General features: G+C 44.5%; 1 protein-coding gene across 1 annotated transcript in view; it reads right to left on the bottom strand.

Moving 5' to 3' along the window:
• The window catches only part of sema3c (sema domain, immunoglobulin domain (Ig), short basic domain, secreted, (semaphorin) 3C), a 39456-nt gene extending 15773 nt beyond the window's left edge, over window positions 1-23683 (bottom strand). The window contains exons 1-5 of the mRNA XM_030046079.1: window positions 23527-23683; window positions 19309-19475; window positions 6388-6548; window positions 5474-5536; window positions 1904-2023 (exon numbers count right to left, since the gene is read on the bottom strand). Of these exons, the coding sequence (XP_029901939.1) occupies window positions 1904-2023; window positions 5474-5536; window positions 6388-6548; window positions 19309-19444 (480 nt within the window). The 5' untranslated portion in view covers window positions 19445-19475; window positions 23527-23683. The remainder of the gene's footprint in view (window positions 1-1903; window positions 2024-5473; window positions 5537-6387; window positions 6549-19308; window positions 19476-23526) is intronic.
• Between the last annotated feature and the right edge of the window lie 2032 nt (window positions 23684-25715).

The raw sequence follows: 25715 nt of genomic DNA, 5'->3' as shown, positions 1-25715 counted from the left end.
AGATGAGAGCGGAGTGCCCAGAAAAAAGCCCTCCAACCCTCACTCTGCCATTCCCTTTTCTCCCTCTTGTCATCTGGTATCAGAGAAACTGCTGAACAAGGTCACAGAGATTTTTTTGCAGGGAGTTATTCTGAAACTCTGCTTTTACCATATGATGACATATACAATTTATTTCTGGATAAGATAAACTGTCATGAGATTATAGCAACGCAGTGTGTTATGTTATTACATCTCACAGTAATTGAGCGTGCTGATGTTTTTGATATAATGGAGTGCTGAATGGCTCTTTTTGCAACTTTTTGGTGCCCTCGTCGGAATTAATGATGCTCACGCACTGTTTTACGGCACCCAAAGCCGAGGCAAACAACCAGCATTCTTTTCTGAGTTCACCATGAGTCTGAACAGCATTGCAGTCCTACCATTCCTCATTGCCAGCAACATGGATTGAGCATACCCACATCTGACCGTTCTCCACAGAATTTACAAAACCATTTGCATTAAGAGCTATTTGTGTTTGTGCATGGATGAGACCAGACTACTATTCAGCCTCTCTTTGTTGTGCGTCGAGGGGCACGTCATGTGAGCACTGACAAAGACAAAGTGATTGACAAGCTTGCCACCATGAAGGAGAAGAGGATGACATTTTAAAAAGGGGACTGTAATATGTACAAAGTTCATTAACATGTTCAGATAATCTTGCTCTATGGAGGATGATGGAATGGATGACACTAAACTACAGCAGGCAGAGGAGGGGCAACAACTGGTTCATTTTGAGGATCGTGAAAGATTGTGAACTATGAATGTGACTGTGAACTGAACTTGGAGCCAGTTCTTGTGAAGTGTGAACTTGCACAAGCCTGGGAACAAATAAGGTAAAGAATCACTATTTCCATTTCCACTCAACACACTGTAGTTGCCAATCTTTTCACCTTGCTACACAGTCAAACTGAGGTGGAGTTATCCAGAAACAATTAGTCATCCTTTCATACACTAAATGAGTTTATATGAAAAAAGGGATGAATAGTTTACTTGCTCTGCTTGGCTTTATTCTGACTACACTGCTTTTACTGAGGAAAGGGACGACATTAACATTCAACACTGATGCTGTTTGGTTTCCCTGATCGTTCACAGATGGCTTAGTGAGAATAAAATGACAGCTCTGAGTAATAGAGATTTAATATACCAATTAAGGAAAAATAATGAATAACTAATGACATTACTTTTGAAATAATGACAAGAAGTGAGCTCTGTATAACTTTTTTGAGTAATAAGCTCACGGGAACACTCTGCAGAGCATAAGTATGGAAAAACGAATAGCCCTGTAAACTGAGGTGTTGTCAGTGCCAGAGAACTACCAGGAGTAACCTGAGTTTTACTGGCTATTAGTCAAATTACCTATTAAGTGATAGAACATGCAGAAGATGCCATAATCATGCATTAGATCCTGGTAGATCATTGGCTCCAGTGCTCCATGCTCACATTTTAGGATACACTGTTACAAGAAATACACTAAAAACGCCTTTTGTTAATGATATAAAAAGTTAATGTCTTTCATTGTAAACCTCTGGATTAATTAATTTCAAAAATACAATATCATTAACTCATCTAATGTAGTTTATTTTTGTAACTATTTCAGGTGAGCAATCATATTGATCTGCTGTACTATAATATTTAGCTGTCTGTTTTCCATTGGTATGCCATTTTTTAAATCATACTTCTTGTAAATTTTGCACCTAAATCTGTCACACTCAACATATTGTATGCTAAAGTGTTAGCATGGAAAAAGGGAGCTCATGGATGACTTTGGTGCCGTCTGTCCTCCAGCGCTACCCCACAGGAAGCTGGTAATTTACTGAGGTGAAGCTGTCACGGTGCGAGCAGGAGCCAGGCTGAGTGCACCCACCTCTGGCCTGCGGCCCCTGTTGATGTACACACAGACAGGACTGTAGGCTCCACTGCCACACATGAACAGATGGGTCCTGTTGTAAGGTTGCACCACTCGGATGAAGTTCCCACAGCCATGCTGGAAAAGAAGAAAACAGATATATACCAAAAGTAGGTTAGAAATCACAATAATGAAATTTTAATTCCAATGAAATGTTAAAACTACAATGTGAGAGAGTGTATCATTAAGAATAAGCATATATATATATATATATATATATATTTGTTGTTTTTCACTTTAGCAGTGACACAACAGTAATGTTGAGACAGGCACAGCAGTGGCTGAGGTCTGTTTTCTGGTATAGTGCCAGCGTGCACTCCAATTCAGAACTTGTTTATTGCAGCTGAAGTATCCTGTTCCACGTAAGTGAAGTAAACTTATCTCACTTGTTACGAAACAATTATACAATCACATGCTGCACAATCAAACGTGTGCAGTTCTCACTGCTCTGGTATTAAGGCCAGTGGAAAAAGAGCGTCAGCGCTGTATATAATATTTCTAGTTAGGCCGATTACTGATCTCTCTCCATCTCCACTTCCACATCCCAAACCCGGGAGCAGCGGGAGTGCTGGGCTTTGTGGGTAATTAAGCCGACCCTGCAGAAAGAAAGTAGAGGAGAGGGGAGGGGAGGAGAGAGAGGCTGAAGGGATAGAGGAGGAGAGAACTGGAGAGGAGAAGAACAAGTATCCAGGGAGCCGTCAGGAACTTGGCCACTGCTGCAGGAACAGCAGCTGCTGCAGCTCACACTCTATACGCGGCTCCACTGAGAGCCATCGCCGAAAAACAACTGCATTTCCACCGTCGCACACCCATCTCCGTTATTTTCACCTTATTTATCTCTCCCTCTGTCTTGCTTTCACTTGACTTTTATCACCCATCTATCTCCACTACACTCTCCTTCAACATTAACACACCCGGGGGTCTGCCTATATGTAATGTCAAATTCACAGAACCGTATATACGAAGCCGTGTCCTGTTTTGTTTTCCACTTGCACCTCCATCCACACACACGGACAGCTTTCATGACCGAGCCAGATGAACAGCACCTTGACTCATGGCACAAAGTTCAAGTGGTGATCACGCTGAGTTTAAAGTGGAGGCTTTTGAGCGGGGAGCAAACAGACTTAATCAATCTAGGTGGCATTCTGCATGAAGAGGTTAGCCTGTATTTCCTCTGAAATGCCACCCCCAGGGTGCAAACAATGTGAGGTGGTCGCTCTCTGGAGCCCCAGTCACCACAGATTCTATCGAAGGAGAGGAACTTAATATATACAGATCTGGAGGGTAACCATAACAAAGTGATAGAAGCTCTGATTCTGTAAATTAAAAAAAAAAAAATCCCTGCAAGGAGGGGGAACGACATAATGGCAGGGGGGGAAAATGGAACATACTAAGAGTGAAAGAAACAGAAAGAGAGGAGAAAAGCACGAGCTAGGAAAAAGTGACTGAGAACGGAGGAAAAAAAGAGCAAGATTTGAAGAGAAAATACACTGAATATTTAAAAAGAAACCGTAAGAGAAAAAGAGTTGGCAGGGCTGCAAATAAGAAAGGAAGGGACGACAGAGGGGAGAGGAAGAGAGAATGGGCCATTGAGCGGCTCCACACAGCGATGGCTCACCCAAATATTTGTGGGAGCCTGTCCGCGGCGGCACAAATCAGCCAGTGACTGGAAACAGCTTCTTCTCTACTTCTACAATACCATGTTGTATAAATCCCTGGCTCTATACCTTGGGAGCTGTCAGAGGCTGGAGAAATGTTGGCCTATGTAGGAACAAATGGGCAGCATTGGTGGTAGCACACTGCTTTTTGTGGAAACACGCAGTGTAACACATTTGGTCTCCAACTTGCATAAACAGTCTCTTGTGGTAATTTCTCTTGTGGAAGTAATATTTCCCAAAGACAAATTTGGGCATGTTTCTACTCTATTCTGACCCATTCTGTTCTATTGTATTGATGCACAGGTGTCACTTTTGTTAGCAATAAGCTTTTAAGGTGCTGCTATTACTATTATGATTACTGCTGTTCCCAGTGCTGCTTCTATTTATTTGTTTCAGTAACACTTTACAATAAGAGTACAACAATTGACGTTAGTTAATGCCGTAATAAACATTAAGTAACAGGTAATAAACATTAAGTAACAGTTAACTAACCATTAATTAATGTGTCTAAGAATCATGTACTAATGCTGTTCATGCTAAGGTATTCATTTATATGTTATTTAAGGGTTATTGTAGATATTATTAACATTAGTAAATGCCATAATAATCATTAACTAACAGTTAATTAACCATTACGGCATTAACTAACATTAACTAATGTTAATTGTTGTACTCTTATTGTAAAGTGTTACCTTTGTTTCTTCTTAACTACAGTGAGAGAAGCCACGTGAAATTTCCTTGTACCTGAGTATAATGACAATAATTCTATTCTATTCTATTCTGTTCTATTCTATTCTATTCCTGGTGTGTTATCTATATTCTGCAGTTGTCTGCACTGCAATCTCTGTAGACCACGCTGTGCATGTTCTTTTTTCAGAGCAGCCCAATTAGCAGAAAACAGAGGCGGAGGAGTCTTATGTCTTCACTAAATCTTGCTACAGCTCACAAGTACTGCTCCGCTGTGTGCAAAAATCAGGCCAGGTTATGAAATCTTTAGACAGGCCCGGCAATGAGCTGTGTCCCATTTGCAGAGCTTTGATTCAAGTTTGTTTTTCTACATCGGTCCGTGGTCCTCCTCCCACGCCTCACTCTACTCTTGACAAACAGGGCTGATGCCAGGAGAACTCAGTCAAGCCAGGGCAGGCGGTGACCCTCTGGACAGCTGCTGCCTGCTACACATGCAGTGGGACCTGGGAGACTGACACAAGCTCACAGATGGAGGAGGAAATCCCTGAAGGCAGCAAGTGCAGAGTTCCGCTGTAGACCCACTTCTAGGAACTGACTGTGGGAACAGCTGACACAACCTCAAGTCTAGATTCTGGCCATTTTTATTCTGATCACATTCTGATCTGATTCCACATACCTTTTAAATATCTTTTTTGTTTTGGTCTTACTTATTTGTCCTTTGTCTCTTGCTATTTGTCTCCTGCTCTTTGGCTCCTTTGTCCTAAATTGGTCCTAAACTGATACTAGAGGACTTTCTTGCTTTATGAATGAAGTGATAAGTTGAAGCAGCCATCGCTGTGTGTGTTTGACCAGTAAGAAATGTTGCGCAACAAGCCCCATCTCCCAAAGTTCCTGGGCGATTCAAAAGTCCCTATCCCTGAGTAGGGACTTTTTCTGGGCTAAAAAAAAAAAGAAAGAAAAAAAAAGTCCCTGGAAATACATTTTGACCCCTATCCCTGTGAAATATGGGGAGTTCCTGAAAAGGTGGAAATGGGCTTTTTGTCTATGATCTTTTCATCTCTTGTCTTGTCTTGGTATTTGCCTTGGTCTTGGTCTGTATCTGTATGACCCTTCAAAAAAACATATAAATTGAACCCTAAAATGCAGCAAGGGATCAGGATTGGGAGGCGGTGAGTGTCCTTACCGTAGGGTCCTTGCCCGCCATTTGGCATTCCTCTATCTTGCTGATAGATGCAGGCCAAAACACCTGGTGGCAGAGATAGTACAGCAGCTTAATAAGGGACCCGTGGACATCAGGGCCTGGGAAGGCCAGGGCAAAACTGAGACAGGCTAAGAAACAAAAAGTCATCATCACATCTTTCTGGTAAGACTACAACAAATGAAAATTACAGAGAAAACTAACAAAAAAGTAAGGAAAAGTAACAAAACAAATTTAGAGTTATAAATAATTTATCAATAGATGAGCTATAAAAAGTTTCGATCTTGACAGAAGTTTCAAAGTTGAACAGTCAGTGATAACAGCCTGTCACACTTGGCAGAAAATGTGATATTTTCAAACCTGGAAGAGGTGCTTAAAGGTCTGGCTCAATGAATATATCAAGCAATTTACTTGGCAAAATGGATGTGGCGCAGCACTCCCAGGGGGAGCCTAAATGCTTTCCCATCTGTTTATGCTCGCCATGCCTGTCAATTACTCCGAGGATAACTCCTTCACTGAGTACGGTCTGCGTTATCAGAGAGCTCATGAATCTATCTGAGGGAACTGAACCATTTTGAAAGCGGTGTTGAGTAACCCCCAAATGGTTCTGATCATGGAAAATGTATAGTAATTTGCATACCATCAGAGACGTGATAATAACACTATTGTCTCAGTCTTAATGATGCTTGCCATACTTTCAGCCATTGCATACACAAGTTGAACAGCCAGTGGCAATTGTACTTCCTCGAGATGCCAGGTGCCAGCACTACATCAGAACACTCTGCATCACATTGACCTAAAATTTATATTCATGTATGTTAACCAGATTTGATGTGTGGAGATTCAGTGGTACAGGGAAAACACTTAATCATGAGCCATAATGAGATGGATGTGCTGACCTTGAGTGTGCAGTGGGTGATGTTGTTGATGTCCATGGAGAGAACATGGTCCTTACAGCCCACATACATCCTGTCCTGGTCCTCATCCATCTGCAGGATCCTGTAGTCCATGGCCTTGTCTGACAGACTGTAGTGTTCAAAGGACTCAGATGCCTGCAGGTCTGAGAAACACAGGAGAAAAAAAAAAAGCTAAGAAAAACACTTCATGTCTGCTAGGGCTGTACATGACGAGCTGAAATTGTCATTTTTCAGGTTGAACATTACGGGTTGAACGTCTCAATGCAAAGTCTCTTGCCGTTAAAATGGATCACGCCGTAATTTGTGATTACATAAAGATATTGTTCGTTTCACTTAACTTTCACCCCAGTACATCAAAGGAAACCGAGACAACAGAGTATATGTTGATGGAGATTTATACTGTATAAAAAATGTCTTTCTCCAGAGTCTCTCCAACTCATTAAACGCGCATATTGTTCTCACACACGAAGTAAACATCGTCAGACAGTTATTTTGAGCCCGTTCGCTCCAGAGATGGAGAACTCTCAACCATACCATCAAAGCCCTTCACTGTCGAAACCAAACTCATGCATATTTATCACTTTTTCAATCTGTACTGAGAGCTTTGGGGGAGTGGAGGGGTGGAGGGCAGTGTAGCTCTACTCTCTCCATTTCCTCCCCTCCTTTGACCCTCTCTGAGCTCTCTTTGTTTTCCCTCCTCTCATCAACAAACAGGTTGCCTACGCGCTCCTTCGATGCCTCGGGCTAAAGTCACATTTTCATTATTGTGTGACATTCACTTTGGAGGCTGGGACCTTTTATCTTGAGGGAAAGTGGCGTTTCTGTGCCACCCCTCTCTGTGATCACAGACTTTTGTTCGTCACGTTTGCCACGTAAAGCCTGCAGTGTTTAACTTTAAACAAAGATGAGTGAACCGCTCATGGGCGAGTGGAGCTTTTCCCACGACTCTTCACTCCCCATGTCCATGTTTCGGTCCCATGTTTAGGTATATCGCCTTATATGGGGAGGGGTCGTGAACATTTCTCTGAGAGTGTGGGGTATTTTCGAACATTGTGTCATCGAATCTTTTGGAGAGAAATGACAAACACGCACACAAAAGGCGCTTTGTTTTCACCTGACTCGGCAGAAATTAAATTGGAAGTGACAGGCCCCTGTCAAGCTCGAGAAGCAAGACTGTGTTTAATAAAGATAAACCTCTGGAAGAGAGATCGCATCAGCCCGAAGCTTCAAAGACAAAGAGATAGCATCATACAGAGCTGTGTGCAGGCACGGTATTATCCCAGCTCTGAAGAGGCTAAAGACGGTGCACGTCTGGCTCAGAGGACTGGGAAGTGAGGCCTGCCACCAAGGGTGAAGGACTCACTAACAGCTAATTAAAAACACACAGATCTAAACCCCTGCCAAAAAAAACCCTTTCTTACATCCTCCCAAAATAAGCAGTGCGGCAGATTCAACAGCGCTTTTGGGACCACTCCATACCGTATTTTTATAAGTTGGAGCTTTGTCTTGATTTAACAGCTCCTCAGCTCACTGGCTTCTGTTTTTCCAAGGATGACAGAATGCAATTATTAATTATGGCTGCTCACAATGGCTGACCTGACTTTGTAAACTGCAGAGATGACTTTTATATAAAATTTTCTTGGAGGATGAGTAGTACTAGGAGGCAGAAAATTTGGTTGATTTAACCTGAAGGGGCACAGCCAAATAACCACAGTTTTCTGGTAACATAAGACTGAGTAAGGGGTGAGACTGGAGGGAGCCAATATCACATATCACTCACTTGCTACTAATTGAAAAACATGCAATCTAGCCATAGTAAGGCCCCAGTTTAATGTAAAAACTATTAGCATGCGCAAAACCAATAACAGCCTGTGATTGGTAAAACAGCATTGACCATGTTTTAATGCTGCCTTTGAACACTGCAAACATTTTAGTACCAGTTAATGGTTTTAGTTAATCTCAGCCAGAGTGATTTTCTGTCTCCAGAGTGTTTGTAGAGGAAAATCCCATTTCTGCATGTAAATTCCCCCACTGTAAATTAATTTCTAAATTACGGCGCACCTCTGTCTTTCCAGCGATCCTTCTGACAGTCAAGAGTCCCTCCAGAACATTCCACATGGGGAACAAATTGTGCAGAGAGGTGGGTGTGGTGCGGGGTGGAACAACTGTTAATATTATGGTGAACTTTGCGTTGCTTTCTCGGCGGGGGGAAATGGGAGACTTTCATGTTCCCTTGTGAGGGTGGAAGGCATCTAAGACCAGCGCTGAGATGGGACGCGGCAGGGGTGTGTCACATGACGGACCCCTCCGACAGCCCGGCTTATTCACTGTGAAGCCGGCGTGCACATGGCAGTATCTTCTGAGTGCTCACAACCCCCCCCCCCCACCTCGATCCCACACAAACCTATGAGTCATGCCTGCACTGCAACAGCACTGCAGACTCAAAACTTTACATTACCAGATGGTGCACCTGCTCTGTCAGAGGGAGGGGAGTTGCTCTCAAGAACTGTCAAGGCTTTTCATAGCCGTATCTATCCACTGGGAAACTCCCGACTGTACACAAAAACAATGCCAGCTCATATCCTACAAATGAGATCTTTGTGGACTGGGATGTGGCTGCAACTGGTGCCTGACTAAGTGAATGAGTCTGTATGTGTGCGTGTTGTTTCCGCCTAACTAATATATTCCCTTAGTGGTATCGTCCCACGCCATCTGTTTCGTTAACAAACACCTACCAGCTTTCACAGACTGTCAACATCAGCTCATTAAAAAACAAATGTGAGTAACACTAACTGCTGTTATACACAAATCCGTAATGATAATGTTAATCCGTTCTAGAGAACAATTTATTGAAGTGCAAAAGAGGAACTGGAGTGTTTTTTTTAAATTTTTCATTTCATTTCCATGATGAATAAGTTCCGTCAACACATGATTTGTGAGTCATGGGTTTATGCGCGTTCCTCCTTGCTGAGGTCACAAAGCTCCCGAGAGGGAAGTGTATGAAAAGTGTTTGTGGACATCATTGCTCAAGCATCCTCATGCAGCTCAGTTGTGAACGGTGTTATTTGGGGTGAATACCGATGATACTGAAGGATGAAATAACACGCCCTGCCCTGCTCTGTGTAAACAAGAGGTTTTGTGCTTGTTGGGAATGGCATTCCTTGGAAAAACGCAACGGAAAGGACACCACCCATGACAGTGAGACAGAGACGGAGGGCGGGTTGGCATGTTGGATGAGCTCAGGGACCGTCAGTGATGAAATGTCTCATTCTGTGTTGTTTCTACCACCACTGGGAGGACAGTAACAAGGTGGCTGTCATTGCAGGCGCGGGGCAAAGAGAAAGAGAGAGAGAGATTGAAAAACGACAGAAAGAGGAAGCAGGGGTTGAGCCTTGGCGGTTGGTGGGTTTTCTATTATGAATGTGGGCAGGTGGGCCTTACAGCTCCCTGTAGACCTCACAGCGCTCCCCAACAGCTTTCCTTTGACTTTGAGCCTTGACCCATGATGCCTCATTGGTTAGGTGGTGAACCAGCGGAGATACGATCCATACTGATCCTTGCATGGGACAGGGGGGTTAGCGGATAGGCTAAAGTGGCAGCCGGAGAGCTCGGACTTTCTCTCCCTTTGATGTGGTTTATTTGTGTGAACTGGTCAAGCGGAAGCGGCACAAAAGCCTTTTGTTGGGCACAGAGACCGCAGGGGTCATTCAATATTTAACAGCGGGTTGCGGTCTTTGCTACGCTGCTGCAGAGCCGCCCGCCGAGGTACCCAATCTTCAGGAAGGAAACATGCCTGACATGTTGGCAGACCAGCTGCAATATTAACTCATGAGAGAACGCAAAAGGATTATGGTCAGATCAGGCCAGTGATATTACAGGCGGCCTAATGAATGCACATTCAGTTTTACATGGTGTGTCAATGGATCCATAACTAACATCCTTTTTCTGCATTCCCAAGTAAAACACAGATGGCCCTTTGGTCCAAGACAGCTGACAGCAAGATGTAGTTTTTGTTTGTGTTGTCAATATAGCGCTACAGAAAAGGTGTCTGAAGTAGCTACAAGCTGTGATCATCGTGGCATGTAATTCAGTGTTCTGTAAACTGTAACAAAATCGATCGTTCAAGGACAGAGGCTCTGGGGTAATAACCCAGAGAGGCAACAAGCTGCCTGCCAAGTCCCACAGAGTAAAAAAAGAACATTCTCTTTTATGTGATTGTGGTGAACAGCCAAGTGGAAATAGAAAGAAATGTGGGCATTGGGAAGGGACTTGTCATTGTGCCCCTGTTGGTTTGGCAGCAATTAAAGTGAAGAGGAGATGGCAGTGCTCACTTTGCTGTTTCTGAAATGAGAGAGGGGAATTGCTGTTTGCGCTTGTGATTATATAGCCAGAGGGGGGTAAGGCAACACCACACAGAAGCCTCCCTCAGGTCATCAGCCCGTAACAATTTTTGACAGACGAGGCCTCCAAAATTGTGTGTGTGTGTGATCAAATAACTGGGCTTTGCAGCAGTGCTTCCAGCAGTAAACAACGCTGCCATGGTTTTGGTTTGGTATCTCCAAACAGGGAGCTGTTTTACGCAATGCGGGATCATAAAAATGAGAGATTCACGGTGGTTGGAAAGTATTTGGGGATCATAATGTAAGACACAACCATAGGTTTGGATCACCCTGGACTGACTTTAGGGACTCCTGCCAACTCGCTGAGCTGGGTGGCCCTGCAATGTCATGTCGACTGCTTTAGGTTCTAGTCTGTAATTTCTCTGATGGTACACAGCAACAGGTGGCAAGATGATAAACTGGACTGTGGTTGGTTTATTTGGAAAGGAAATGTTGTTGAAAGTGACTAACACACTGTAATCCCTGTTTACCAGACAACACAGTCAACTTATGAAAATCCATCTGCATTGTTATACTATATAGAAAATACAATTTGTCATAAAAAGTTGATCACATCACCAGTGTAACAATACAGGATTTATCTCGTCCACTCAGTGTTGGAACGTCTGCTTATCCCTCATGGAGGAGAGATGAACAGGGGCAATGAAGCTGACGGGATGAGTGGAGTGTTTTTGTCTTTTTGATTAACACCGATGTCTGAACACAAGCCAAAAAGCCTCTCCACCCCATTAACACTTCAGCGAGGGCAGTGGGCCAATTACAAACCAGTCTTTGTGTCTCCCATGGAAATCAGGCATCCTCAATTGGCTTGCTACCTGAAAGGGCAGCATGAATAAATTAACTCCATTCTAATGAGGCCTGGACTCCATTCAGCGCGAGCAGAACCTGCTCTGCGGTTGTCAGGGGCAGCCGGTGGGAGGACCTCAATCACCTGCCACAATAAATATTGAAGAAGGGGCTTAGACCGCCCCTTTGCAATTCACCCCTCCTCACATGATGGAGTGGGTTTCACCACAGAGACCTGACTTCAAACTCTCAAGCCAAATGTCGTGGCTCTTTGTCCAGACAGTGCCAAGAGCTCAACACACTCAAGTTGAGTTCTGGATGGCTGCGCTTACCTTACACAGTGCCGGTGCTCTCATGCATACTGCGCCCACAAAAAACACTCTCCTGGCAACTGACAGAGCCCCTCTAGAATTAAAAAATGGTGGTAGCCCGAATGGGATATCTGTCTGTTCTCCATGGTATACCCAGCGGTATACAGTAATGACTGGTGGTATATATTTTTAGGGGAAGTTAAGGTGTCGTGCCAGTGCAAGGAGCTCCCCTGTCCAGAGACCACACAGGACGATTGGTGCTGGCTGTCGGAGCCGTCCGATTGTCTGTCCAACAGACATGCTCCACATTCCCAGGCAGGCTGCGCAGATCGCTCACTCACCACGCAAACATCAACAGCACGCGCCTCTCTGTGGATATACTGTACTGCAACTGCTTGCCATGGACAGAAGCCAGAGCAGAAAGACTATGTTTCCTGCATCTCATTAATCTTCCTATTGTTGTCTGTCGCCTATTATCTATATCCAGACATTTGTAATGGGAATCATGTGGCCCTTTGGAATGCCTGAGCTGTTACGTATGCCTTCTCTCGCACTGATTTCCCAAAGAAGACATCTAAATACGATTTGGTGATATGTGTCTGTGTACATTTGTGTGTGTCTGCATGCATGGATCTGCGGGCATGTGTCTGTGTATGTGTGTGTGAGACAGTCAGAGTGACATTATCCAGTACCAACTACACGGCTTCACTGCATGGCTGACTCGCTAAGGTGTAGGCTAATATTCCCTGCAGGAGCCGAAACCTGAGCTGCTAAAATGTTCATCATGCTAGCCCGCCAGCACGCTCGTTGGCGTTCCCTGTGCCCCAATTAGCACCTGGCCTCCTGTTTCACCTGTCACAGGCAGTCAGTACCCCCCCCACCCCTCTCCTCACCCCAACACAAGCCTCTTGGGCAACCGTGCAGTGACCTCTCACCTGCCCGCGCCAGGAGCCCCTTGTTACGTCTCACCTCCAGCAGTCAGTAAATCACTGTGTTTTTACTGTCGGTGCTGCAACAGGGAGGCACACAGAGACACTCAAGTCCAGGGGAGGTTGGCAGGAGATTGCTGGTCAGAGGATTCTCAGGATTTACTGGACATGAAGGGGAGCCAAAGCGAGGAGGTGGGAAAGCTTGACGAGAGCTGGTACTCCTCTGTTGTGTTCAAGGTTGACATTCTGTCATGTTTAAAAAGCTACATTTCCTCAAAGAGGAACCATAACATCACCGCAAACTTGTTTTCATGGTGTTGAGTGACGGTAAAGATTTGCAGCAAGGGTGACAATACCAAATGCAACTATGATTTTCTGGCATTTCTTTCTTACATTCTCACAAGCTTTGGAAAAAAAACGAAAGTCTACATTTTCTTATTGATCCACACATATGTAGAAAATTCAATAAATATTTGCACTGACGGGAAAGGAATCCTTATTCCAGTGAGAGAGTTGCTCTAGCCTTTTCTCCCCTCAGCGACTAAAAGGGCTGCTCAGCAATGGAAAAGCTCTGTCGCTTAATGATTCAAGCATGAAAGAAGTTGTTGAAAAATCCAACAACTTAAATTTGCAATATACATTACACTGCACAGGATAGAGTCTTAAAAAAAAAAAAAAAACATCTGTAAAACCTGTGCCATGAGAAATTGCAGCACATTCATGATCATGCAAAGCTCTTGCCAAAGGAATTTCCATTTGACCTTGTCTGTCCTTGGAAAGATTCTGTCTTTGTTCATATTAATGGGCATTGATTACCTTTCAACATGTTGTGAAGGAGGAATAATAAAACATTGAACAGGGGTGTCGAGGTCAGACGCAGGAATGGCAAAACACAGCGGCAGGCAGAGGAAGGCTGGCTGTCAAACATCTTGCACACTGTCAGGCCCGAGGCATCACAAGCTCTCGCTCGCTGCACTCGCTAACCTCTGGTAGAAAATGCCCATGCTGTAACTCAATCAATCACAGGGAGGTCCCAGGACGCGAGGAAAATGCATACACAGACACATGCACGCTAAAGTACACAATCTTTAATGTATGTCATGGATACACACGGCACAGCAAACACACATAGAGCCACCCATCCACGTATACAAACACACACACACACACACACACATACACACCGTCAGCCCTGCTATTTGTAGGTCTCCCCTGCAGACAGCCTTGACAGGTCCCTGGTTTGCGCTGCCAGGAATTCCCCACAATCATGAAGCATCACTGATTTTGCTTCAAAGGCTTTATGATGTTTACCAATGGAAAACGAGATACATCGACTAAAGCGCCGGTATAATGTAAAACAGAGGCCAGATGCTCTGTTGCATTAGTAAAGAATTCACTATATCACTTTTAAACCTCCGAGCACAGACACAGACGTACTTTTGGCCACTTGTCATCTGACTTCTGACCCCCATGATCTCTGACCTTTTGACGACCCTAACAGGCTCGTGCGTAACTTTTCCCGACCGGGTCTGCTGTCTGAGTCACTGGATGAATCACTCAGATCAAAATCCATACAAAAACGTGTCCATAAAATCCCTCATGAGCTGCGAAGAGTGAGCTGATTCATCATCAGCCATTAAGCCCCTGGCAGTAGAAGACTTTATGCGTCAGATTATTGTTCTTTACCCTCACATTGGTCTGAAAGATTACCTTACAAGCGGTGAATGTAACATTGGCTGTGGCTCCTCAGCATTTATACTGCAACTGATCTCCTCTCAAAGGAATTCAGAAAATGATTTGCCTTGGTAATGGTTCAGTCTCAGCGAGTAGAATCCAGTAAGTGCTGGGCTATTCAGACTGATGAAATTCTCAAAATGGGCAGATGGTTTTGGTGGTCGTTGTGTATTCGAAGTATTCACTCAGCGGATAGCTTTCAGACTTTGTTTTATATTGTTATGCAGCTCGCAGGAATGGAAAAACCACAGAGTTTTAACTGTGATTCAGCGGAAAGTTCTGCCACCAAAATGTAATAAAGTCAAAGGAATGCAGATCCGACCGCTCACCACGTGCAAACACACACTCTCTCTGACCCACCTCCACACTGCTCACACACGCAACATACAACACTATTTTACACACACTCCCACAGTCCCATTGAGCAAACATCCTTAACAGCTTGAGGTCCACCTACAGTGTATGAACAGCATCCACCCTGAATGAATAATGAGGGGGTGAGTGGAGGTTGTAATGAGGCATGATGAAAGTGAGGACTAATCTGTGGAAGCAGAGGGATCTGGTGTATCCGTTCTCTGATGGGGGTGTGGAGGCCGGGTTGGAGCCCAGACAGAGATGCCTGGTCCCCCATCTCCACACCTGGCTCTGTGCAGTCTCCTCGGCTGAGAGCAAAACCCCTGTGGCTCGTACCAGTGCGAGGCAATGCTTGTTAAACTACAGACACCATCTTCATCAATCTATCACACGGCTCAACTGGAGGAACGCTCAGCCAGGCTCTCCGCCAAACACAGAGGCACACGCTGACACACAAACACATACCCGCCGTATGCACACAAACGCATGTGCACGCCTACCCATTTTCAAATAAACACCCTTGATGTGTTGACATTCGTACTGTATATTTCAAAGTTAATACTGTATTGAGCACTGGAGGTTTGCCAGAACAGGGTGAGGCCACTGATGAGGTTAAATGATCCTGATCATAAACACAGACCACTGCCCCCACTGCCAAACAGCGAGATGAACGAGGCTGAATTTTTGATCCCACCATTCCTGGAATATGCATTTTGGCACTAGAAAGGCCAGACTGTAATAAAATAGCAGCGCCAATTAATCAGCAGCCTATTAAGTGTCCTGTTATTCTTGCTCAACATGCATTAACCTGTTTTGAGCAATATCCTCCTCCAAATTCACAGGGTGCACAGCCACTGTGAGCTGTGTAATGGTGGATTTACATGGCAGCAAGCAATTTGGTCATGTTGGTACAATGTTACAATGTTAGCATAGCCAATTCTTAGACAGTAGTCCATCAAATGTTCTGCTCTTCTGTCTATACAAGTATAACACAAAATAAAAGAATACAACTCCACTCAGCTGTGAACTGCATGACAAGGTCTATAATTAACGGCAAGGCTGTGTGTTAGTCCTGCCTGTCATCACATAGAGAAACACAACAGGCAAGCTTTGCACAGGTAAGCCCTGCACATTAAAGCAGCTCAGGCTTTCAGTCGTTGAATTTCATGCCCTACATAAGGATAGCGTGACTATACCTTAAAAAAGTGAAGAGGGCGTCAGAATGCATAGGCACGGACACTATGCAGCAAGTACAAACATTTTTGTCATCCATATGAACCTGTCAGGGTTTTGGGAAGTGTTGACATCTTGTTTTTGGAAAAGAAATCAGCCAAGTGTCACTTGTAATTTTGGTTTAATCAAAATATAAGTCTCTTATCGGTTCAAGATTGGTTTTCCCAAATGGGTTGATGTGAAAAATCTCTGTTGGCAGAAAATGTATTTCTACTATTTCATTTAAAATTAACATTTGTCTTCAGGTTGCAGAGGGCTGTGGTTTCCTGCTACATTAGATAGGCAGAGGATACTGTCAGACGGATAGAGGATTAGACAGAGGAAAATGATATATTCACATTGCCGAAACTGGATTTGTAACAGTCAAAAGACTCACAGTAAAGTCTGCTGAACCTGCAGACTTTCATTCTGATTCTGATATATTGTGTTTGTGTGTTTTCGAGTCCCAGGCTCCTAGAAAGCCGATGCACTTCAACGCACAATACTAATTTCAGTTCAGTTTCACTTTCAGAGCGCTGTGCTATCAGGATTTAACATTATTCTGAGACAAGAAATATGTCATATAGGCCATGGAAACAGAGGCCAGAATAAATATTGCGAGGAAAGAGGATACTCAAAGCAAACAGACAAGTGCAAATATCTTTTGTCACACTGGTAATCCCTAAACAGTGTTGCTGTTAGGGAAGAAGGCCTGTATTTATTATCTGAGGCCCGGAGGAGAAAGGCACTGTTTGAGTGTTTATTATTTGGGTTAGCTGCATTCTCGGGTGGCATTTCTCACTGTTTATTATGCGGTTTTAGTTGTCGTCTTGCCACATTTGCCTGTGGAAGACAAGGGAAAGCAGTATGAGGGAGAGAGGAATGTCAGAGGCAGCAACTTCTTTGCACGCCGAGAGGTTAGACCGAGAGTCTTGTGAACCTGTCTTACCCCTAGATAGAGTTTCAGCAGCGACACAAGCAGAAAGGGGCCGAGGACATTCCAGCCTCCAGATCCATGTGCAACCAAAGCATCTCACTCAGTCATTTCGTTTTTTCTCATGACTATACTTTGGTTAGTTCCAGCCCATAATAATAAAGAGGTCTTCCCATGTGGGAGCAGCGCAATCCGGCCACCAGGACCGACTCTTGAGCCCAGTGTTGCCAAACCACCTGCGCCTTCTTCCCCTCCGCACCACCATTCCTCGAGAGGATCTCCCACCTCTCTTCATTCATCTTTCTGAAGGATTTGGACGGAGCCCAGACAACATGAATTCTTCCCTCGGCGACGACTTCTAGACAAATGTTTGCTGGGGAGATGAGCCTCCACCTTCGTCCGAGAAGTCTCCGAAGACGTCCCCCTGTATCGAGAGGGGAAACCTGAACCCCGTCCTGCTCAATTCAAAATGTTTCTAACTAATAAACAAAGGTGAATTCAATCACTGCACTGTGGGGTCTTAGGTCGGGCGCTAAGTATAAACACCTAAATCACAGCTGGAATGTAAGCCGCACCTTGTCAGCTGGTTCATTTTCAATAAACACTCTCCTTGAAACGTCCTCCCGCTCTGCGACTATTCCTCCGCCGCTCTTTTCTCATAAATTCACTCGAAGGAATCCCGGGGCGATTATGGCAGAGTAAACACACACTTTTGTATCATCCTAATGATGAACACTCATTAAGTATAAAATCCCTAGCCTACGAAAGAATTAGTGCACTGCAGTTACAAAAGTCAAACGGGAGAGTTTCACTGCTAATAGCACTCCATGTATGGTGCTCCCGGCAGCAAAACACAACTACACTAAGTAATACTGGTCAAATCAAATCCCCACCTGGAAAAGGAATTGAGCATTCCAGGATTATAGGGACTGGCTCAGCACGGCCACCTTTAACCTTTTAAGTCAGCAGTTTGGAAACACAGGAGAGTGAGTGAATAATGGGATTTGAATCCGCAAAACCAAAGATAGTGACAGTGTCGTTTTTTCCCCCCACATATTCAGTCATTACTGTATGTTTTTTTTCCAAGCTGCTACACTCCATATCTCACACCCCACGCAGCCCGCAGAGCATAGACAGCCTTTGCTCTGTCTGTGGGCCAGATGACTGTCGCTCTGACAAGTGGAAAGAGAGAAAATCAGAGAAGGAACCTGAAAGGAAAAAAAAAAAACAAACGGAAGATGAATAAGGACAGAATGAGACCAAGATGGGGAAAAAGAATATGTAGGGCAAGTTTAGTCAAGGTCTGAGAGAGAGAGAGAGAGAGAGAGAGAAAATGCAGGCTGTGATAGAAAAGAGAACAAAGCTGCATTTGCTTTAGCCTCATGCTATAAGGCTTTTTCTGTGTCTGGCTGCAGCACCGTTACTGACGGACAGCCTCAGCTGCACTCAGCTGCCTAATCCACAGCCAGAGGTAGTGAAAGGTGATCAAACATCTCCTTCAGCCCCTGCACCGTATCACTGTTTAAAGGTTACTGCACAACTCTCAGTGCAGGGGCATGAGCGATCACCCAGCCCATGCACACAGCCACACTGACTCACGCAGGCATGCACATACGGACACTAAACCTATTTACCTCCACACCCTCGGTTATAGGAAACATCAAACTTTCATATAATGTCAGATAAATTAAATAAAACAGGAGAATCAAAACCAGAGGCAGCAACAAAGCCCAAAGGCCTCCGGTGCACAGGCGTGTCATTAAAGTTTAACTAAGACCAGACTCGGGATAGTCCTGACAAGCACCACCACCACCGCTGACACAGAGCAGCAACAATGGAAGGACAAGGATCGCCCTGTCACCGAGCTCTCAGGCAGGACCCAAGACGGCAAGAGAGCAGCTGTGGATTTGTGTGTGTGTGTGTGTGTGTGTGTATCTGATCAGTGTTGCTTGGAAACTTTTCAAACAATCTAATGTTAACAAGACTGTATAGCTACACAAGACTGGCCAAGTACGGTGAGCTTCATTCTACTCCATAATGATATTCACAGAGTAGCCCCCGGGCGTCCCTTTATTATCAGCCATTTGTTCAGTATTAAGGCACTAAACAAATGGCAGCAGTGATGCCAGCTGCACGGAAACACAAGACTCAAACGAGACCAGTCGGCGCGTCGCATGATACATTACATCAGTATGTGAGTGAATGTGTGTGTTTTGAATTGTCGGTGGGGTTTTCTTGTTTACCTTCAAAAGGCAGGAAGACTCTTGGAAGCGGCTGAGGAAGGCTGAAGGCCCCGGTCAAGAGGCAACATAGAGCCAGGAGGGACAGCGCCATAGCTGACACCAGAGGCGGCCTGGCCAACCCCTCCGGCCTGCCCATGACTGCCCCGGACAGGAACCACACTCACGGCCTGCAGGGGGGAGTTAGAGACACATGATGTTATTCAGAGACTAACAGCATTAGCATCAAGGAAGTTAAGAGAAGAAGGACAGAGGCGAACCAAAAACAGGAAAATCTGAAAGTTAGTTTGTAGCTGAGGCGCGCCCAATGTCCCATGACAGTGGCAATCCTAGAAATCCTTGTGGTTTTTTTCTCTATTTTGTCTCCATTTTAGTGCTGCTAGGTGGCCATGATTATGATGTTTCAGTGTGACACTTCTAGAGATCCCTTGTCGGACAGTGTGCTCAGTCTTGTCATTAGATTCCCTGTTCAAGTCTGACTTTCTGTAGGTGGCGCTCTTTTCTTTGTTCAGTCATTGCTGCTTTTGTCAGCTGCACATGTTGTTTTTTTTATTGATTCCATCAAATTGCTGTTGCTACAGCTGGAAGAGTCGGTGTGCCAGAGGCCTTTTCCCAAGAAAGACACCAAATGTAAAAACATTCATGAATGAGCTATAGGCTGAATCACTGTGATCTCTCATGTGAAATCGATCAGTGATAGAGATTCGGAAAATGGACGTTGCATTTGGTTGCATTTGTTTCAGGAGAACACGTTTCAAGTCATTGTGCTGAAGCTAAGCGGAAAATGCATATACTATAAACAAATACGGACAAACTATTCTATTTCTAAACTATTTCATCAGTCAACCAACCTTTCCAGTTAAACTATCAGTCTGATAAGAGCAGCGATGTCCACGCAGGAGGTGAAACACAGATCGGAGCATGACATGGCCGATAAATTCCATAACTTACTTTATCCTCGCAGATGTATCCGTCTTAAATATGGATGAGATAAATCTGCACAAAAGAGCTACCACAGACACACTCTCCTCGGGCTCTTGCTCTCTTTCCATTACAGAACAAGAGCGGCTCAATTATTGATAAGGACAGGTACTGCCTGGGGGTGCTACCTCCTGCATTGCGAATCTCTGCTGTTAGAGGAAGGCTTTGCTGTCTTAACCACCCAAATTGGCTGCTGTACCACCTTTGTGGTAGGATAAACTGCACGGCTCTGGATGTAAAAAAGGATCTTTTTCTTGCAAGGCAGAAAGGAGAAATTAATGTCTATACAAGATGATGGATGTCAGAGGAAATAGGGGGAAAATAATGTCCATACACAGGGATGGATCTCTGTCCTCATGGCTTATAGATGAGCAATGAAAGATTGATGGCCACTAGAAAAAAAAAAAGCCACTATGAAACTTTCAATTTGATATGTGGGGTACAAAGAGGTTGAGTTTTGGGTGTGTGGAGTGGACCGAGGCATGGGTGATATATTACTGAGGTGAAATCCTACCATTCGGATCATGTGGTGGCTAAAGTTCATGTGTGTGTGAATGTGCAGGAAGATAGCATATGGAAAACTGCAGCAGAGTGAGATGGCTTTGGCTGCACTTGAGAGGAATAAAACAGCATGGTTGCTTATCCAGACGGTCCCCGCTGCTTCTCCCGCTGCATCATCCACACACACACACACACACACCCTCCCCAAGTCCCTCCTTCAGCCTGATGGTTACCCACAACTTCAACCTCCAAGCTTCTAACTCTGACCCTCACCTCAAGGGTCACCCCTCGTTCTGCTCTCGCTTCAAACTGCACAGCTCCTGCTCCTCTCTGGTCAGGCAGATCTTGGGTGATCTCCCAGGGAGAGGCCCTTTGGAAATATCCACCTCACAGCTGCTAAAGTGATTGTTAAGGGAGTGAAGCTCCTGGCTGCCTGTGAGTGTCAGGAGTTTGTCTGCTGAGATCGCACACAGGCCTCCCATGACACCCCATCAGGTCAGAAACACCGCTGTCATGCAACGCCGCCCTACATCACTGCACCAAACATACGAGGCAACATTAACATGCTGTCCCCCTTTTTAGTTCAGTCAGGAACAAATATGTCACCTCGTTCTGAGCTGCAGCTGCTGTTTGACTATGGACCCGTCGGTGTGACTTTAAATGCTGGAATGCAGCAGTGAGAAGTTTTTATCAAAATCAGATCAGTGGTGTCTGAGAAGTTTTGTGTTGCACAAGGAGGAGCAAACAAGTGCTTAACTGGGCCCTCTTGGGATGATCAGTGTAATTTTGAGAGCATGTGCACACAGCGGTAAGATGCATTTGTCCTCCAAGCTTCAGAAAAATCCAACAAATGAACAAATGGTGCAGCCCCTCTCCGCCAAATCAGTCCAATTTGAAAACGCCAGAATGGAAGAACAAGACGCATCACTCCCAAAGTTTCATCAAAATTGTATCCGAGGTATTGTGTTTGATGGGCGGATGAGCGGGCACCAATCCATCCTCCCTCCTTTGATATCACATGAGAGGGCACACAATGAATGACCTGATCGACAAAAAAAAAAAAAACTTCCTCGCTTTAGCATGGAGAGGACCATAAAGCTCGCCTGAATTAATTGGTCTCCCAATAAGCGATGCATTCTGCCTTTTAGTGCCATGAACAAAAATAATAAATGCTCCAATTAATTTGTCCTGGTGAGCGCCGCGCAAGCCAGAAATACCAGGAGAGCTGACGCTGCCAGGAATCTCTGCGATGACAATTAAATGCCTCCACAAAGGAGGTCAGCTTGAGTGAGTGGAGGGATGTATTTTCAGAGTGGTACGATGATAATTGTGTTCACTGTGTGTTTTCCTGGCTGACGGCCTAATGAATTTTCCATGTTGCCATTTCAGAGGCTCAAAAACTAATATTGATGAAAGTATGAAATTTAATGGCTGCATTGCCTGATTGTATTTTTCCCCCCAAAAATTATTTATTTCAGATTTCAAAGGGACTTTGTGATTATTTTGTTCCCATCTGTCGCTGTTTTAGTACAATTACACTTGAGAAATTGAGGGAGAAAAATCCTCCCATGTGAATTACGGCTTCATAGCTTTGTTCTTTCATCTTTTTGAATCCCTGTATAGAATATATCTGACTGGAGATTTTCTTTCTAGTATAACACCATATTCTAAAGTAATAAGATAATCATAATTTTACCACTTAGTTACTGTGAAGATGCTACTTGGGCAACATGAATAAAAACGGATGTTAAGGCAGATAATGCCAGCCAGGGACAGGAACTGCTGTGTCTGTGTACTGTCCTGTGGCTGTAACGGGACGCAGTGTGTTCACACCACACCCTGTCACTCAGCGGTCAACAGCTCTGTTACAGCCACACGTCCCCCAACACACATATGACTAACAGGCACAGCTAAGAAAAGCTGGATGAAGACATTTCTACGTGTATATTTTCCACTTTAGCGTTTATTTATAAAGGAAGATGTGATCCAGCATTCAAACTTGAGCATTCCTAGAGACAACTCTGTTTAGACTTTCAAGAAAGGGGTTGCAAAGAGAACCAGACGAAAAGTTTCATGAGGCTTTGAACTTAGCTGAACCCTTTTCGGTGCATTAAAAAACCTTGTGGAAAGTCTCCGTTGCACTGCTCTAATCATGTGAAATTTCCAAATCAGGAGTAGTAAAGAAACTTTTTAGCAACAACACTGAGTCCTTTATTCTGATTTACCGGTTTTTAATTATAAAAAAATAAAAGAATCATGTGATTCAGTGATTCCAGTTATATAAAGAGCCACTACCCTAAGCCAATAACTCTTAAAGAACCCACCTGGTCCAGAGTCTTTTATTTGGCTTTGACTTTAGGAAAGAACAACAACTCCAACAAACCTCAGACTTTGGACATTCTCAAAGAAACTGCTGCGACATCAGTGGCAGAGGTTCATAGAAAACAGATGCTAGCGTTCATATTCAAAACAGATCACACCCTGCCACTGCTCCAGAGAAATAAAGCCCCAAAAAGTAGATATAACATGAACCACACGGGATTTAGCGGAAGTAGTAGCAAGTGATTGAAGTCTTTTGGCCGACTCTGAGCCGGTCCCAATGTGTTTGCTCCAATCTCCCAAATTCTCACCCTGCACCTGTTAGCCTCCTGCCCACCACCTCCTCTCTCTCCATCCACAGCGTGACTCCCCAGACTCGCTACTTCTACAGACAGGATCCTTACAGTGTCCAGGACTCACCTTATGGGGGATTCCCTTGGAGCTGGTCCCAGTCCAACAACCCAGTTCCTAAACCAGCTCTGACTTGTCCCCTTTCCAAACACTTTGGTTCCAGTCTCAGGCAGGTCCTCCAGTGACTCTCCCAGACAAGAAAAATGCTGCTATTCCATGTAACTGCCCACAGGACAGGCTAGACTGAGAGAGCAAAGGAGAGAGAGGAGAGAGAGGAGAGAGGGAGGAGAGCGAAAAGAGAGAGGGCTGGTGTCCTATTACACACTCCCTACCGAAGTCCCCCTCCTCCTCCTCCTCCTCCTCCTCTACAACCCCTCCCTTCCATGATCTTCCCCCCTCACCTCCCTCCCTCCCTGCACTAACTAGACAGCGGACAGATCACTTTAACATGTACAGCTTAACCATCAGTGAGGCGTTGGTCTAATAGCTCACACAGGCACACAGAAACAAGAGAGTGAGAGTGTTGTCGGTAAGGTGAGCCACCTTCAGAGTCAACACTGTTTATCTGCGGACAGAGAAACGCCTGATTCAGGCATATCTCATTTCCCATCAGTGACATGAATTAAATCAAACAGACATTTCGCTGTCATTGCTATTTTCGCCCACATATTAAATATTATTGCCATCACTTCCACAATGGCATATCCGATTGCAAACATGTGCTGGAGCCAGACAACATATTTCGAACAGTGCCAAGAAATTACCACTCAGTAATGGAGTTTAATACTGAAACTTAGTGGAGTTATTCCTTTTTCCTTTGCAGATGCATTCTTTCCTGAACTGCTCATGTATCCCAGTTTCCTCTTTTGAATATCATGACCAGCCTTGCCTCAGATGTTATGGGTTTTGCCATTAGTTCTTAAAACAACAAGCAATCATGATGTCGGACAGGCTTCATGCAGTGTGGTCAGCCTTAAACGAGAAGTTTATGTCCTTTCAGGCAGAGGTAAGCTCCATTTCTAGCCAGAATCACGCAAACCCCCCCATAGAGAGCATATCATGTTCAGATCTTAAAAAAAAAAAAAAAAAAAAAAACTTGCTTAAATGCGCTGCCTCTTTAAATGGGGTCAATGGGAAGCGCTTCCACAATGTGGGAGGTTAGAAATGCCATGTAGAGGGTCTAATCAATGCCAAACATGGACATGAAAGTGTATCTTTTCCATTTGACCTAAAGATGGGCTGTGCGCTATGCCATCACCTCGTTTGTACATCAACAACTGAATTGCGGTGCCAAATCCAAACCAGAGCAGTCAGGGGTCTTCAGAAGCTTGGCTACATCGCCTCCCTCTTCGGTGAATGAAAATATGTGCTACTACATCTTATCCACTAGCCACACGCTATTTCCATATTCAGTTCCAGAGAGGTTTTTGCATTTCCATGAATGGGCGCATTTGTATGACTGTCTTGAGCTCATGTCACTTTTCGGTAAGTAGGAAACAGGATGTGAAGGATATTACGTTTTAGCACTTGGGCTAGACGATGAAATGAGAGCCTGTTAATAAAGTCGCAACTCGAGACCGAGTCTTGTGATGCACGTGTCCGATAGAGAAAGACTGAGAAAGTGTCTAAATGTGGGAGGAAAGCGGGGATTGCTGGTAGCTGAGACAGAGGGAAATAATTATCCCTCTCCTTGACACGCGGGGTTGATTTACGCCTCTCCAATTAAACTGTCAGGGTGGCTGGTCGAGCGGTGCAGGCTTTTCATTGGGCTGTAAAGCCTCCTCACTGGTGGAGAACAGGGAGAAAGGTGGCTGAGAGAGCAAGAGAGATGAGGGCTGTCCTTTACTATCCCCATGATAGAGTTTCCACAGTAAATTAACTTAATGAGTGTGATGAGCCAAGGAGAGCGTCTTGGGGTGACAAATTTGGGACAAGTGTAATATCCGACATGAGACATGATTATAGGGGACACGGGAAGGGATTGCCTTCAATTATGTGAAAAAAAATCCATAGATCATGCAGCTACAACTACATTGGCGTAAGAAATCTTGAAGTGATGCATTCCAAAAATGACGGTAGGTGCTCTTTCTCACAAGCCCCCACATATAGACACCTTTGAACAACCTGTCTGTTGTTAGCACGGCAGATGTTATGCATTTGTCACAGATGTGAAATGCTCAGGGGAAGGGCCAAGGTCAGGGGTGGGTCCCCTGTGATTCTCATCATATAACAATAAACTCTTGATGTGATATGATCAG

Source organism: Myripristis murdjan, chromosome 23 (assembly GCF_902150065.1).
Source record: "Myripristis murdjan chromosome 23, fMyrMur1.1, whole genome shotgun sequence".
Classification (NCBI taxonomy): domain Eukaryota; kingdom Metazoa; phylum Chordata; class Actinopteri; order Holocentriformes; family Holocentridae; genus Myripristis; species Myripristis murdjan.
The sequence above is the reverse complement of the archived record's forward strand: the minus strand, read 5'-3'. Positions and strand labels throughout refer to the sequence as shown.